The sequence below is a fragment of the Lolium rigidum genome, chromosome 2 (assembly GCF_022539505.1).
Source record: "Lolium rigidum isolate FL_2022 chromosome 2, APGP_CSIRO_Lrig_0.1, whole genome shotgun sequence".
NCBI lineage: Eukaryota > Viridiplantae > Streptophyta > Magnoliopsida > Poales > Poaceae > Lolium > Lolium rigidum.
Window position 1 is genome coordinate 95,529,277 of NC_061509.1, and position 13,255 is coordinate 95,542,531.

Here is a 13,255-nt window from a genome sequence, read left to right on the forward strand (position 1 = left end):
GGGGAAGAAAGGTCTATCCCATCGAGTGCACCTTCGGTGAGAACCCCTTCCATCCGATGCCACCGAACGGGTTCTCCGAAAAGAGCCGATGAGGTCGGCTTCGAGGGTAGCCTTGATCTCGTTGTATTGCTTCTTGAGGTCGTCGAGCGGTTCCTCGTAGGTGAGCGGCGTGCCGTCCGCCATCTCGGATGTAGATGGCGATGTGGTTGATGTAGACGATTGTCCCACCGGGCGTGCCAGAATGTGTTGATCGCCAAAACCCACCGGCGGGCAGCGGCCTTGTCAACACCGTAGAGCCGGGGGAGCCTAGAGCTGCGGCTGGCCGAGACCCCTCCGAGCGACGGCCCGCAATGCTCTTCCGGTCACACGCGGCGTTGCGAAGTGCAAGGGCGTGCCACCTGACCTATACCCGGTCGGGAAGGTGATGAGATTGCCTCGCTTAGTTTCCTGCAGGGCATACATGTAAACGTTAAATACGAGCCTCGATCGGCTCTCGGGTTATCCCGTGAATCGGCTCAAAGAGCCGATCCACCCATGATCCGTACGGGGTGTACGAATACTTGGTGGTCCTGCTTGATCAAGATGAAGCTAATGAGATCTACGACGATTTAGGGTTTTCACCACATAATCGGATCATCCTACTCCGGGTTGGGCCGGATGGCCACGTACGGTGCTCGTAAGCCGATCCTAAACAAGGCCAAAAAACCAACATGAAGTTGATCCTAGGAACATCCCGTTTAGGACTTGCGAACGCCACCCTACGTGCCACGGGATCCTCCCCCCTTTGTAAGGCCAAACTATTGCAGATATTAAACTAATCCTTGTAGAACAAGGAGCAATCGTAACGGATCAGATCTACTAAATAAAGATCAAGCGGGGTGCCGCCCCCACACCTGAGATAGGCGTGAGGACGGCTAGATATGCGAGGATTGCACTACGTAAGCATGCTTAAACGAAGAACAATGCTAACCCTAACACATCTAATGATAACTACGTTGCTCGCCATCAAAAGCGCTTCGATACGAGCAACGCATGAACAACGTGGGGCTTGTGCTGCCTAGATCGCAAGATGCGATCTAGGCAGCATGTCGCTACCTGATAGAAACCCTCGAGACGAAGGAGTTGGCGATGCGCCGAGATTGGTTTGTTTTTGGGGTTGAACGTGAGTTGTTGTTTATTCCATAAACCCTAGGTACATATTTATAGTCCGGTGGACTTTCTAATGAAGGCGTGCACTAAACCGTGCACGACCAAGATTCTATCTCTTAACTAAAATACGATCTAATATATTACAGATACACGGGCAATTAAGCCCAACTTGGTATAAAAGGCCGATTCACGTATTCCTTCTATATATATTTCTTTATGTCCATCTTGATCGCGGCCCACCTCTGACCTGGTCAAATCCTGGTGATAACAACAACGCAATACACTAGCAATTTAGTTGCCCAAGATTCTCTCACCCAGTGATTTGAGTTGAAAAAGTAGCGCTGACTCTAGCGGCCGGCGTCTCTTAAGTTCACGCGTGGGAAAGTAAATTAGTTTAGCGCTCGACGCAAAAGTAGGAGCCGATGCGAAGGAAAATCCCGGACTCCTACGGGAATTAGACGTAACGGACAGGAATTAGACCCTGGCACCCGTTCTAAGTGCCTGCATTGTTGGTGCCCTAACTAAGCATCCTATTTTGGGATAGAGGGAGTACTCTCCAATCCATAACAAGTGCCGTGGTTTAGTTTTTTTTAAATCAAAACTATAAGACTTTTGCAATAGAAACTCCGTCTTCGAATAAGCGCTCATTTAGGTCCAAAATTTATCCAAAAGATGTGTAGTTTCCTCTTTTCAATGCACTTTAAATTAAGTAGGAAAAATATGTTTCTCTTTCATCACATGAGAATCAAGATCAATAATATTTAGCACATACTTAATCTATATGTACTTACCTTATTTGATGTGGGCAAATTAAAAAGATGAGAGGTGTTGGGTGACACTTTCCAATGAAAAATCTTTCTTAGGCTGCTCATAGTGGGAAGTAACATAAGGTGGTGTCATGCATAAGTTACTAGTCCATGTTACTACTTTCATAGTGCAAAGTAACTTAGAGATGGTATCATACAAAGTCTTATTTATTAGTTTGTAGACTCATTTTACCTTGGGGTGTGTGATGTTATGGTAACATAGCTAGTTACCACCTTCCTCTCTTTCTTCATTTATTGATATGCCATGTCACCAAAACATCTTGAAATGTGTGATGTTACTACCTAAGTTACTCCCACTATGAGCAGTCTTATAGCCCGAAGTTTGGTCTGGATGAATTGATTTTTCTTTGCGGATAAATTGACAAATTGATTGGCCAAGTTTGGTGTGGATGAATTGAAACGCAGGCACTTTATTATCCTCGTGTTTTCTGTGGTGCAAAGAGATCGAAGTTAATAGATACCCTGGCAAAAATGAACCGACGGCATCCCGAAACGCAAGCGCACCACTCGTTTATTCCAAACGCCCACGCGCGCGCGGTCCCACCTGTCAACGAAACCGGCGGGTCGCGACAGCTGTGCGCGTAGCGTCACGCCCACAATGACCGCGCGGCGCCATAGCCGAACAAAGAAAAAAGAAAACCGTAGATCCCGATGAAAGCCGAGGCGAAGAAGGTTGACATGTCAGCGCCCTAGAAAGCCCAAACCGTGCTCGGCCGTCCTCCTCCTCCGGCTCGCCTTCTTCTTCTCCGACTTCCCCGCCACCGCTCCACCGCTCGCCTGGGCTGCGCAACGCGACGGAGGGGGCAGGTGCGCTCGCGCCTGACTGACCATTTCCGCCGTTCCTCGAGCAGTCGCGGCTCTCCACCTAACCTCTACCGCCCACCTAATCAGCTCGTCAAACGCAAGGATCCAACAAAAGCCGGAAGGATTACTCTATTTTTTCCCTTTCTCTCTCTCGGAAGGGTGGAGGAGAGGTGGTCCTCGCTTGCTGGGAGGCCATGGACGCGCCGGCGTCGGCCTCGTCGCCGGTCGAGTTCCTGCTGCGCCGCCCCACGCCGCGCCGGAGGCGCCTCCCGCTCGCCGGCGCCTTCTTCGCGCCCAGCGGCCTCTCGGGCGCGCCGCTGCTCAGCGCGCTCTCCTCCCTCGCCGCGGGCCTGCTCGACGCGCCGCGCCCACCCTCGCAGCCGCGGAACCTCGCCGCCCTCTCCCGCCGCCTGGCGCTCCTCGACGCGCTCCTCTCCTCGCTGCTCCTCCACCACGACACCGGCGCGGCGCCGCCGCCGCGCTTCTCCGACGCGGCCGACCTCTGCTTCCGCGAGCTCTACGTCGTGCTCTTCCGCGCCGAGCTGCTCGTCTCCTACGTCGCCTCCGCCGGCCGCGCCTGGGCGCTGCTCCGGGGCCCGCACCTCGCCGCCTCCTTCCGGGACCTCGACGCCGAGCTGGCCGTCGTGCTCGACGTGCTCCCCGCGGCCTCCCTCCGCCTCTCCCCCGACGCCACGGGCCATCTGAACCTCCTCCGCGCCCACTGCCGCCGGCGCGCGCCGGCGCAGTACCACGACCCGGACGAGGCCGCACTCCGCGACCGCCTACTCGCCGCGCTGCACCACTTCGAGCTCGGCCACCCGCCCGACCCCACCCTGCTCAAATCCCTCCTCTCCAGCATCGGAATCTCCGACGCCGCCTCCTGCCAGGCCGAGATCGAGTACCTCGACGAGCAAATCCTCAGCCAGGAGGAGGACACCGACCTGCTCCTCGTCGGCGGCGTCCTCGCCCTGCTCCGCTACAGCCTCTTCTCCCTCTTCGACCCCGCCAACGCCAGGGCCGCCCGCTACTGGCCGTCGGCCGGCAACGTGCAGCGCCTCCCGTCCTGGGGCGGCAGCGGCTGCGACGACACCTCCTTCTCGGTGCCCAAGGAGTTCTCCTGCCCGATCTCCCTCGACCTCATGCGCGACCCCGTGGTGGTCTCCACCGGCCAGACCTACGACCGCCCCTCCATCATCCAGTGGATCGGGGAGGGCCACTCCACCTGCCCCAACTCGGGCCAGGTGCTGGCGGACAACCGCCTGGTGCCCAACCGCGCGCTCCGCAGCTTGATCTCGCAGTGGTGCGGAGTCTACTGCTTCCAGTACGACTCGCCGGAGAGCAACGAGGGGATGGCCGAATGCGTCGCCACCGCCTGCAGCAGCAAGGCGGCCGTCGAGGCCAACAAGGCCACCGCCAGGATTCTGGTCAGGATGCTGGTGGAGAGTTCCGACAGCGCAAAGGCCGTCGCCGCCAAGGAGATCAGGCTGCTGGCCAAGGCCGGGAAGCAGAACCGGGCATTCATCGCCGAGCTCGGCGCGATCCCGTTGCTATGCAGGCTTCTCCCGTCGACGGATCAGATGGCGCAGGAGAACGCGGTGACCGCGCTGCTCAACCTGTCCATCTACGAGCCGAACAAGACACGGATCATGGAGCAGGAGGGTTGCTTGCGGCTTATCGTCAACGTGTTGCAGAATGGGTGGACTACGGAGGCCAAGGAGAATGCAGCAGCAACTCTGTTTAGCCTCTCTGTTGTCCATGATTACAAGAAGATGATCACCAACGAGCCAGGGGCTCTGGAGAAGCTGGCTTCTATGCTGAAAAAGGGGACGCCGAGGGGGAGGAAAGATGCGGTGATGGCGCTATTCAACCTCTCGACGCATCCAGAGAGCTCAAGCCGGATGCTTGAGTCGAGCGCGGTTGTAGCCTTGATCGAAGCCCTGAGGAACGACACCGTGTCGGAGGAAGCCGCCGGTGCTCTGGCTCTGCTGATGAAGCAACCTTCCGTCGTGCATCTTGTTGGGAGCTCCGAAACCGTGATCACCAGCCTCGTCGGATTAATGAGGCGGGGAACTCCAAAGGGCAAGGAGAACGCTGTGTCAGCTCTATACGAGATCTGTCGCCGTGGAGGCACAACCTTGGTGCGGAGAGTAGCAAAGCTCCCAGGGCTGAACACGGTAATACAGAACATCACGCTGACCGGAACGAAGCGCGCCAAGAAGAAAGCGAGCTTGATCGTCAAGATGTGCCAGAGGAGCCAAATGCCGTCAGCAATGTCCCTAGGGACTAACTTAAGAGTGGTCGATCATTCGTTGGTAGGGAACAGCTCGCTGAGGCGCGCCGCGAGCTTTGGCAGCGGAGAGCTGTCAAACCCTGTTTCAATATCAGTGCCCGTGCCGTAGGTGAATCTGGCATCCCGGCATAATCTTACATCTGGCTGGCTGGCGAGTTTTGTCCAAAGATTCTTTCATTTCATGCTCAGGATGAAAAGGTATACGAAATTTAATCCAAAGGAATTAATACTTGCGATACATCACATGTTGCCTGTGTCTGGCTGTGTGTGGGGGGAAATGTGGATAACTGGTGCACATACATATAGTACTAGTCTACTAGATGTACATGTAGAGCTCCAGCTTGATGTTTTGTTTGCAAGCTTGGACATTGTTCCATTTTTGTTCAATTTAAGGAAAAAAAAACACTATGCTACTTGTTGTAAACTACTGGGATAATAATTTGTAGCTTGTGTTGAGGCAACAATGGAAGGGAATGACAAATCATTTCATTGGTGGGATTGTACCATTGTAATAGAAAGTTGTAACAGAAAAACAGATTGAATATCAGGTAGCTTTGTAGAAGAAATCTGGGTGCCAACTTTATTTGTTCCCAAAAGGAGCTTTTGGAGATGAGGCATCTTTGTTCGCTGTCATGAGCCTATTATTGGAAGTGACCCTTCTCCATATATCATGCTCATGTAATGTAATGAAGGCGCTGATCTGGAAGGATAACAGGATCTTCAAGGGGACCTGCTAACAACAGTTGCATTGCTTTATGTTCTTGGTTCCCAGTCACCATCTTTGGGGGTCCTTCATGGCAAACCGTGTGGAATACTGTGTTCCCTGGTGATCGAAATCGCCTGTTTTTCGTCTGAATTATGGAGATCCACTTGTCTGTTTCCAAGTTGCAACCACCATGGTTGAAGATGAAGACCTAGTTGGAGGGGCAGCCTGGTAAGTTGGACAGACCCAAAGAGTCATCTTCGAAAGTATTTCCACCGTCACATATTTGCAAGATAACCCAGGTTTTATAGTATGGCCTTTTTGCAGCACCTGATGCTCTGATTAGGCGGGAAATTTGGCTGAACGAGTTCACATATGGGACGCAAATCCCTATCTGAAAAGGTTGCTGCGGTTCGCTTGATCATTATCTGCAGAAAGGTAACACAGCAACGCCTGCTGGTGTAAAACGTGCTCCACGATAATCTGTTTTTGCAGCAACTTTTTCGGCCCAGGGTCATATTGAAAACGCAAAACGTGTAAAATCCTCAGCAGCTTTGTGCTCGAGGAAGACCTCGCCGTTCGTCTTTTCGCCGCGTTCACGAGATAAACCGGTTGCAAGTCCCCAAGTTGTTTCATACATGTCGCCCTGGGGGTGTCGTTTTTGAGCTGGACCCTGCGTTTGACTTGGGAGGGACAAGGAGAACTGGTTCTGAAACTTCTTCTATTCCATGAGGGCGATGTGCTGGACTGGAGCATCTTCGTCGTGGAACTGGAGATACGTATCAGGATTATTCATGGCGCCGATTGTGTGGTTCTTCTAGTTGTGTTCGCTGACATGTGGATGGAGTCTAATGGCACCTGCCGACGGCGCTTGGAGTTCGACAGCATCATCCTGGAGAGCAACATGAAGTTGAGTGACCAAATACACAGGGCATTTTTCGTGCGGTAGAAGAGGATTATTCGTAGCGCTGATTTCGTGGTTGTCGTAGTTCAGGTGGCTGACATGTGGGGCCCAATGTCACCTGCCGATGGCGCGCGGTAATCTGAAAGCATCATCCTGGACAGGGACTGAGATTGAGAGACCAAAACTGAGACCCTTTCGTATGGCAGAAGGCTCCTGGGATAATGGAGGTATTGTTTTCTTTTACAGCAAAGAAACCATTAGACATTGCAATTCGGAAGCAATCTCAACTGCAGAAGCGAAAGGCTGTGATGAGGTCATACCATTGCCACGATTCAGTTTATTTATTTATTTTTTACTAGTACAAAGGAAAGAAAGTCAAACTGCTTAATTACTTGACCCCCGAGATAACTTGCTAGCATGCGTTTCACACCTAAGTACAGGAGTTTCGTTCGTATGGGCTCGTGTATGTTTACTCCTGAATTTTGTACTGGAGATCTGAATAGCTCCTGGGATAATGGAGGTATTGTTTTCTTTTACAACAAAGAAACCATTAGACATTGCAATCCGGAAGCAATCAGAACTGCAGAAAGCCAGAAACGAAAGGAAAGAAAGTCAAACTGCTTTTTTTAAAACTTCAGGCAACCTTTTTTTATGGGTAAAAATGAGCTTTATTATGCAGAAAGGGTTACAAGACGGTCGGAGCTGAAGGATTTCATCAGGACCCCGAACCTAACCATGTGAATCACAACACGGTCACTTATAAGAATAGGAATGAGGAAGAATAGGAACTCCAGAAGCGGAAGGCTGTGATGAGGTCATTCCATTGCCACGACTCAGCTTATTTATTTATTTTTTACTAGTTCAAAGGAAAGAAAGTCAAACTGCTTCGTTACCTGACCGCCGAGATAACTTTTTTTGAAGCTGAACAGTGGCTGTGTATTTTTTTTTCACTTTTATTGAAAAGGCAAAAGAGTTTACAAAATGAAAGTTGCTTGACCCCCTAGATAACTTGCTAGCATACGTTCCACACCTTTTTTTTTCGATAAAGGATGCTTTATTACTCAAAAAAATTAAGCATTACACCGAGCCTCCGCAGGATACACACACACAGCCATTCAAGTATCCAAAATAAACGAACAAAAATATCCATAGAAGAAAATGAAAAGAGCGAACACGGCTAAGCTTCATTGGCCGCAAGACGTCTATTATGCAGCCACTTATGTTGGGAAATAAACTCCTTGGTCGTATGCTCCAACCGTGTAGACACCTCTATAGAGAGGTCGCAATCCACCAATTGTTAAAGTGACGACCATGAACGGAGCAAAGCCGTAGAGTGGTAAACAACTTGCAAGATGAAGATTTTTTATCATTAAAAACCTTGTCATTTCTACATAGCCAAAGCGACCATACGAAGCGTTTTATACCTAGACTCTATCCCATTTAGCCAACTGACAAAAATAATTGTAATGCTAGTGGGTATAAGGTAGAACCTATCTGAATGATTGACCATATAGACCTAGCAACCCGACAGTTGAAGAAAAGTTGTTTTATTATCTCTTCTTCATGACAAAAAACACATTTCGTACAATCCTGCCAGTTGCGTTTTGCAAGGTTATATTTAGTTAGAATCACACCCCGACGAAGATACCATGCAAATATTTTTGTTTTCAGAGATATTTTCATCTTCCAAATAGATTTATTATTAACAACCAGTTAACTAGGTATAATTAAAGCTTTGTACATGAAGCTTACCGAGAATATACCATTCTTGGTAAGGTTCCAACGGAATTCATCGGCTCCCTGAACCAACTAGATTGAAACTAACCTCTGTAGCAATTCATTCTAAGTAGCCAGTCGGGTGCCAATAAGATCGCGCATGAATGACATAGACGGTGGAGAAGTTTCCATCACCTTCTGTAATATCTCCCTTATGTCGAACAATATTCTAAAGCTGGATATTGTTCTCGAAGAGTAGTTTTACCCAACCATCTATCCTCCCCAAACCTTATTTCAGACCCATCCCTAATGGAGAAAGAACCAAATGGTAAAAAATACTTCTTAGTTGCCATAATGTCAGCCCAAAAGCGTGAATCTCCAAGTTTTCAAAGAACCTAAGATATTGGTTTTGAGCACACATACTTTTTCCGCAATAGTTACTGCCATACTCCATCCTCAGTTAACAATGCATAGCAAGGCTTATTTTTAACTTCAAGATCATGAACACCAAGTTCATCGTGATCTTTTAGACAGTAAACAACACTCCATTTCATCAACCGATTTTTTTTTCTCATTATCCCCTTGTTAATAAAATCTTGATCGGAAATAATCCAACCTATGCAAGACTCTTTTGGGTAACTGGAAGAAAGATATCATATACATCACCATATTCGTACTAAAATTATGAAAACTAATCTTTCCCTGAGGGATAATAATTTTCCTTTCCAGCTACTAAGAATTCTGAAGTCTTTCCTCAATAATTTTTCATTCAGCCAACGTCAGTCTCCGATAATGAATCGGAATATCAAGATAGCTAGTTGGAAAACACCCAAGCCCACATCCGAATAACTCGGCATATAGGTTGGCATCGTCTTTGACTTCACCGAAACAAAATAATTCACTTTTACGAAAATTAATCTTAAGACTTGACAACTGCTCGAATGCTAGAAGAATTAACTTCAATTTTCTTGCTTTCTCCAAGTCATGATCCATAAATAAAATTGTGTCATCGGCGGAGTTCCGTTCGTATGGGCTCTCGTGCATGTTTACTTCTGAATTTTGTACCGAAAGATCTGAATGACTGGCGCGATATTTGCCCTCGTCGTTCTTGACGCAGCAGCTTCTCTGAGTCTGATGTCACAAAATACGCAGGCACACACGGAAACAAAGATCTCTTATATAAATGCTTGCATATTCATGGGAACCAATAATATAACAAGATATACTTTTATACCAAATCAGCCCATTAAACTAACAATATGAGTAGTTGGATGGAGAGACTTTCTTTTCCATCCAGAAGCATTTAAAACATTTCATCAAGTTTGTCTGTATTATTTTCTTTCGAAGCATTGCAGGTTAATATCAGAAAAATAGGGGAGCAAGGACCAAATAATGTTGCTTGTGGTAGGTTGTCGCTGACCTGCTACGTTGTTGAAATATAGATATGTACTTTTTTTTGCAAATAAATATAGATAGGTACTAGGTTGGCATAGAAGATCGCACGGTAGGATGCCAGGATGAACTAGCATGGTCCCAAACAAATGCATATGCCGGTGAGGAAGTTGAACCCTTCATGAGTGCTGTACATGACTTTTTTTTAGTTCATCCAAAAATAGTGCCCGGCACGACTGAATTCCGATAACCAGAACAAGTATATCTCTCCAATCCGAAGCTCAGCTGATCCTTGAACCCCACAGTGTCGGCCGTACTAAATGATAGACCTTGCACAATAAGACTCAACTCAAATGCCGGCTTGCTTTCAATAAATCACATGGTCATGGCTGATTCCAGGCTTTTTACTAATTTGGATGGTTGACGAGGGTGTTGCGTCTGATGGCATTGGTACATTGCATTGGTGCATTGCCAAGAAAGCAAGAACAACGTTGTCAAATGCTGGCAAAGCATCAGAAGGAGTTGAACACCACTAAGTCTCCACTCATCCATATGCCAATTCTTTAACCTGATACACGGGCAACATTTATTCTCCTTAGACATCTCGCCCCCTCTCTGATATCATCTCTACAACTTCCATTGTACAGACCAAAAGATCACACAATCTGCAAATACCTCCATGTTCCATCCAAGAACTCACAACCTGGCCATGCGTTGGGCAGGAAGCATGTTCCTCCTCCTCTTCACCCTATCCATTCCCTTCTCCCAAGCTTGGTCCATTGATTACCCCAGCCCCATTGCCAACCTTCCTTCTCTCTGGACCAACAACAATGCCACTGTCCCCTACAACGCGACCTACGCCTCCGGTTCGATGATCAGAGCCATTCTTTTCAGGCAAAACCCGGTTGGGTATGGTCCATCCTTTGCCTGCGGCTTCATTTGCACCGCTCCCTGCGAGACTTTCCTCTTCGCCGTCTTCTCTGTATCCATTGGTGATACCAGCGCCGCAGCCATCAATGCCTCAGCACCACCAAGGGTCGTGTGGGCAGCCAACAGGTACCATCCGGTGAGGGAGAATGCATCAGTCCAGATCACCAGGGACGGCAATCTTGTACTCCGAGACTTTGATGGCTCACCGGTCTGGTCCACAAACACATCAGGCAGCCCCGTCGTCGGTATGAATCTTGCTCAGACTGGCAACCTGATTCTCTTCGATGCGGTGGGGAAGACGGTGTGGGAATCGTTCGAGCACCCTACCGACACGCTCCTTATTGGGCAGTCGCTGAGGCAAGGGCAGAGGCTTACTTCAGTTTCCACAAATTGGACTCAAGGTCAGTTCTACCTCACCGTGCTTGATCATGGCCTGTATTCTTTCGTCAATGGAGATCCTCCAGAGTTCTACTATCAGAAAAGGTTCAATGCTACTGATGCAATGGTTCAATCAAAGATGAACATATCCTCTGGTGAAGTGAAGAATGGCACAGCTTATATTTCCTTCTTGAAAGGTAGCCTCTCAGCATTTGGCGGCTTAAACAACACGGACATCAAGTTGTTCGATATACCATTGCCGTGGCCATCTTCAGCACAGCTCATAAGCCTCGAGGATGATGGGCATCTAAGGGTTTATGGTTGGGGTGGCATCTCATGGGAGTCTCTGGCTGATGTTCTGGATGTTTACCCTGATGGATGTGCATATCCTACAGTATGTGGAGAGTATGGAATTTGTTCACAAGGACAGTGTAGTTGCCCAACTGGAAATTCAGGAGATGCACCTTTTCGTCAGCTGGATGTTCGGCACCCTGATATGGGCTGTTCACTAGCCATTCCTCTCTCTTGTGACTTTATACAGCATCAACAGCTTCTGCCTCTCACGGGCGTCACATACTTCAATTTTGGAAATAGCTGGGCTACTCATGAAGAAAGTTGCAAGGAGGCATGCTTGAAGGCCTGTACATGCAAAGCAGTATTTTTCCGGTATCAAAATGATTCATATGGTTCTTGCTATCTGATGCCAAAGATTTTTTCACTTATTAGTTACAAGCCTGGAACTATTGGATATAACTTGTCTGCATATATCAAAGTGCAGATGCTACCTCCACCAGCACCGAGTAACGACTTGCATTTAACTGCTTACCATGTTGGTGTTCCTGTTCTAGTAGCAATTATCGCCCTGCTGATTCTCGTCATTAAGAGGGCAATATCAAAGCGGATGCAAGAAGACGATCCATTTAAAGGAATCCCTGGGATGCCAACACGGTTCACCTATAAACAGCTGAAGAAAGCAACCAATAACTTCAGCAAAAAGCTTGGGCAAGGAGGATTTGGACCAGTGTATGAAGGAAAACTTGGAAACGTCAAAATTGCTGTCAAATGCCTGCGTGACCTTGGGAATGGGAAGGAAGAGTTCATGGCCGAAGTCATCACAATTGGCAGCATTCATCATATCAATCTTGTTAGATTGATAGGTTATTGCTCTGATAAATTACACAGGCTCCTTGTTTACGAGCATATGAGCAATGGGTCTCTGGACAAATGGATCTTCAAGAAAAACCAAAGTGATTCCCTCAGTTGGGCATCTCGATACAAAATTATCCTTGACGTTGCAAAGGGATTGGCCTATCTTCATGAAGAATGTCGACAGAAGATTGTTCACCTTGATATAAAGCCTGGAAATATCCTCCTTGATGAAAAATTTAATGCAAAGATCTCTGATTTTGGCTTAGCAAAGCTTATCGATAGAGATCAAAGCCATGTGATGACCAAAGTAAGAGGAACAAGAGGCTACTTGGCACCAGAGTGGTTGACATCAACAATTACTGAGAAGGCTGACATATACAGCTTTGGCGTTGTGCTGCTGGAAATTGTAAGCCGAAGGAAAATCCTGGACAGTAACCAGCCTGAAGGAGGCACCAATCTGATTAACCTACTGCAAGAGAAAATGAAGGTTGGGCAAGTCCTGGATATAGTGGAAAATCATAATGAAGATGTCCAATTGCATGGAGCAGAAATGATTGAAGTAATCAAGCTTGCAGTCTGGTGCTTGCAGCGTGAGGTCAGCAAACGACCAGCAATGTCACAGGTCGTGAAGGTGTTGGAAGGTGCCATGGATACAGAAAGCACCGCAAGCTTTGAGACAACTAGCAGAGATGAGATATTTGACGCTTCATCCCCTCTCTCCCCCGTGCCAGTATCAGCAAGATGACATGCTTTAGGGAATGTAGGTTAAAATCAAAGAAAGGTCGTGATTCCTAAGTTGCAACTACTGTGTGACACTCTTCTGTAAATTTGTTTCTTAACATATGCAATGTACAAATGAACATAGAGCTTTTCTTAATTCAGAGTTTCATAAACCAATAGCAGAACATAGAGGTAGTTTCACTTACGTTTTTGTTTCCACCACTAATATGCATAATGTATTTGATTGCCATCCTTAGGAAATTCTATATTCTTCATATGTATCATATATATCT

The 13,255-nt window shown here is 47.8% G+C and overlaps 2 protein-coding genes across 2 annotated transcripts; both read left to right on the forward strand.

Annotated features, from left to right (window-relative positions):
- The first annotated feature begins 2,800 nt into the window (after nucleotides 1-2,800).
- LOC124692104 (U-box domain-containing protein 4-like) lies at nucleotides 2,801-5,680 on the forward strand. The gene has a single exon (XM_047225404.1). The coding sequence runs from the start codon at nucleotides 2,975-2,977 to the stop codon at nucleotides 5,177-5,179; it is 2,205 nt and encodes a 734-aa protein (XP_047081360.1). The 5' UTR covers nucleotides 2,801-2,974; the 3' UTR covers nucleotides 5,180-5,680.
- Nucleotides 5,681-10,494: 4,814 nt separating this feature from the next.
- On the forward strand, nucleotides 10,495-12,987 carry LOC124686935 (G-type lectin S-receptor-like serine/threonine-protein kinase SD2-5). Its single transcript, XM_047220809.1, has one exon. The coding sequence runs from the start codon at nucleotides 10,495-10,497 to the stop codon at nucleotides 12,985-12,987; it is 2,493 nt and encodes an 830-aa protein (XP_047076765.1).
- The last annotated feature ends 268 nt before the right edge of the window (nucleotides 12,988-13,255 follow it).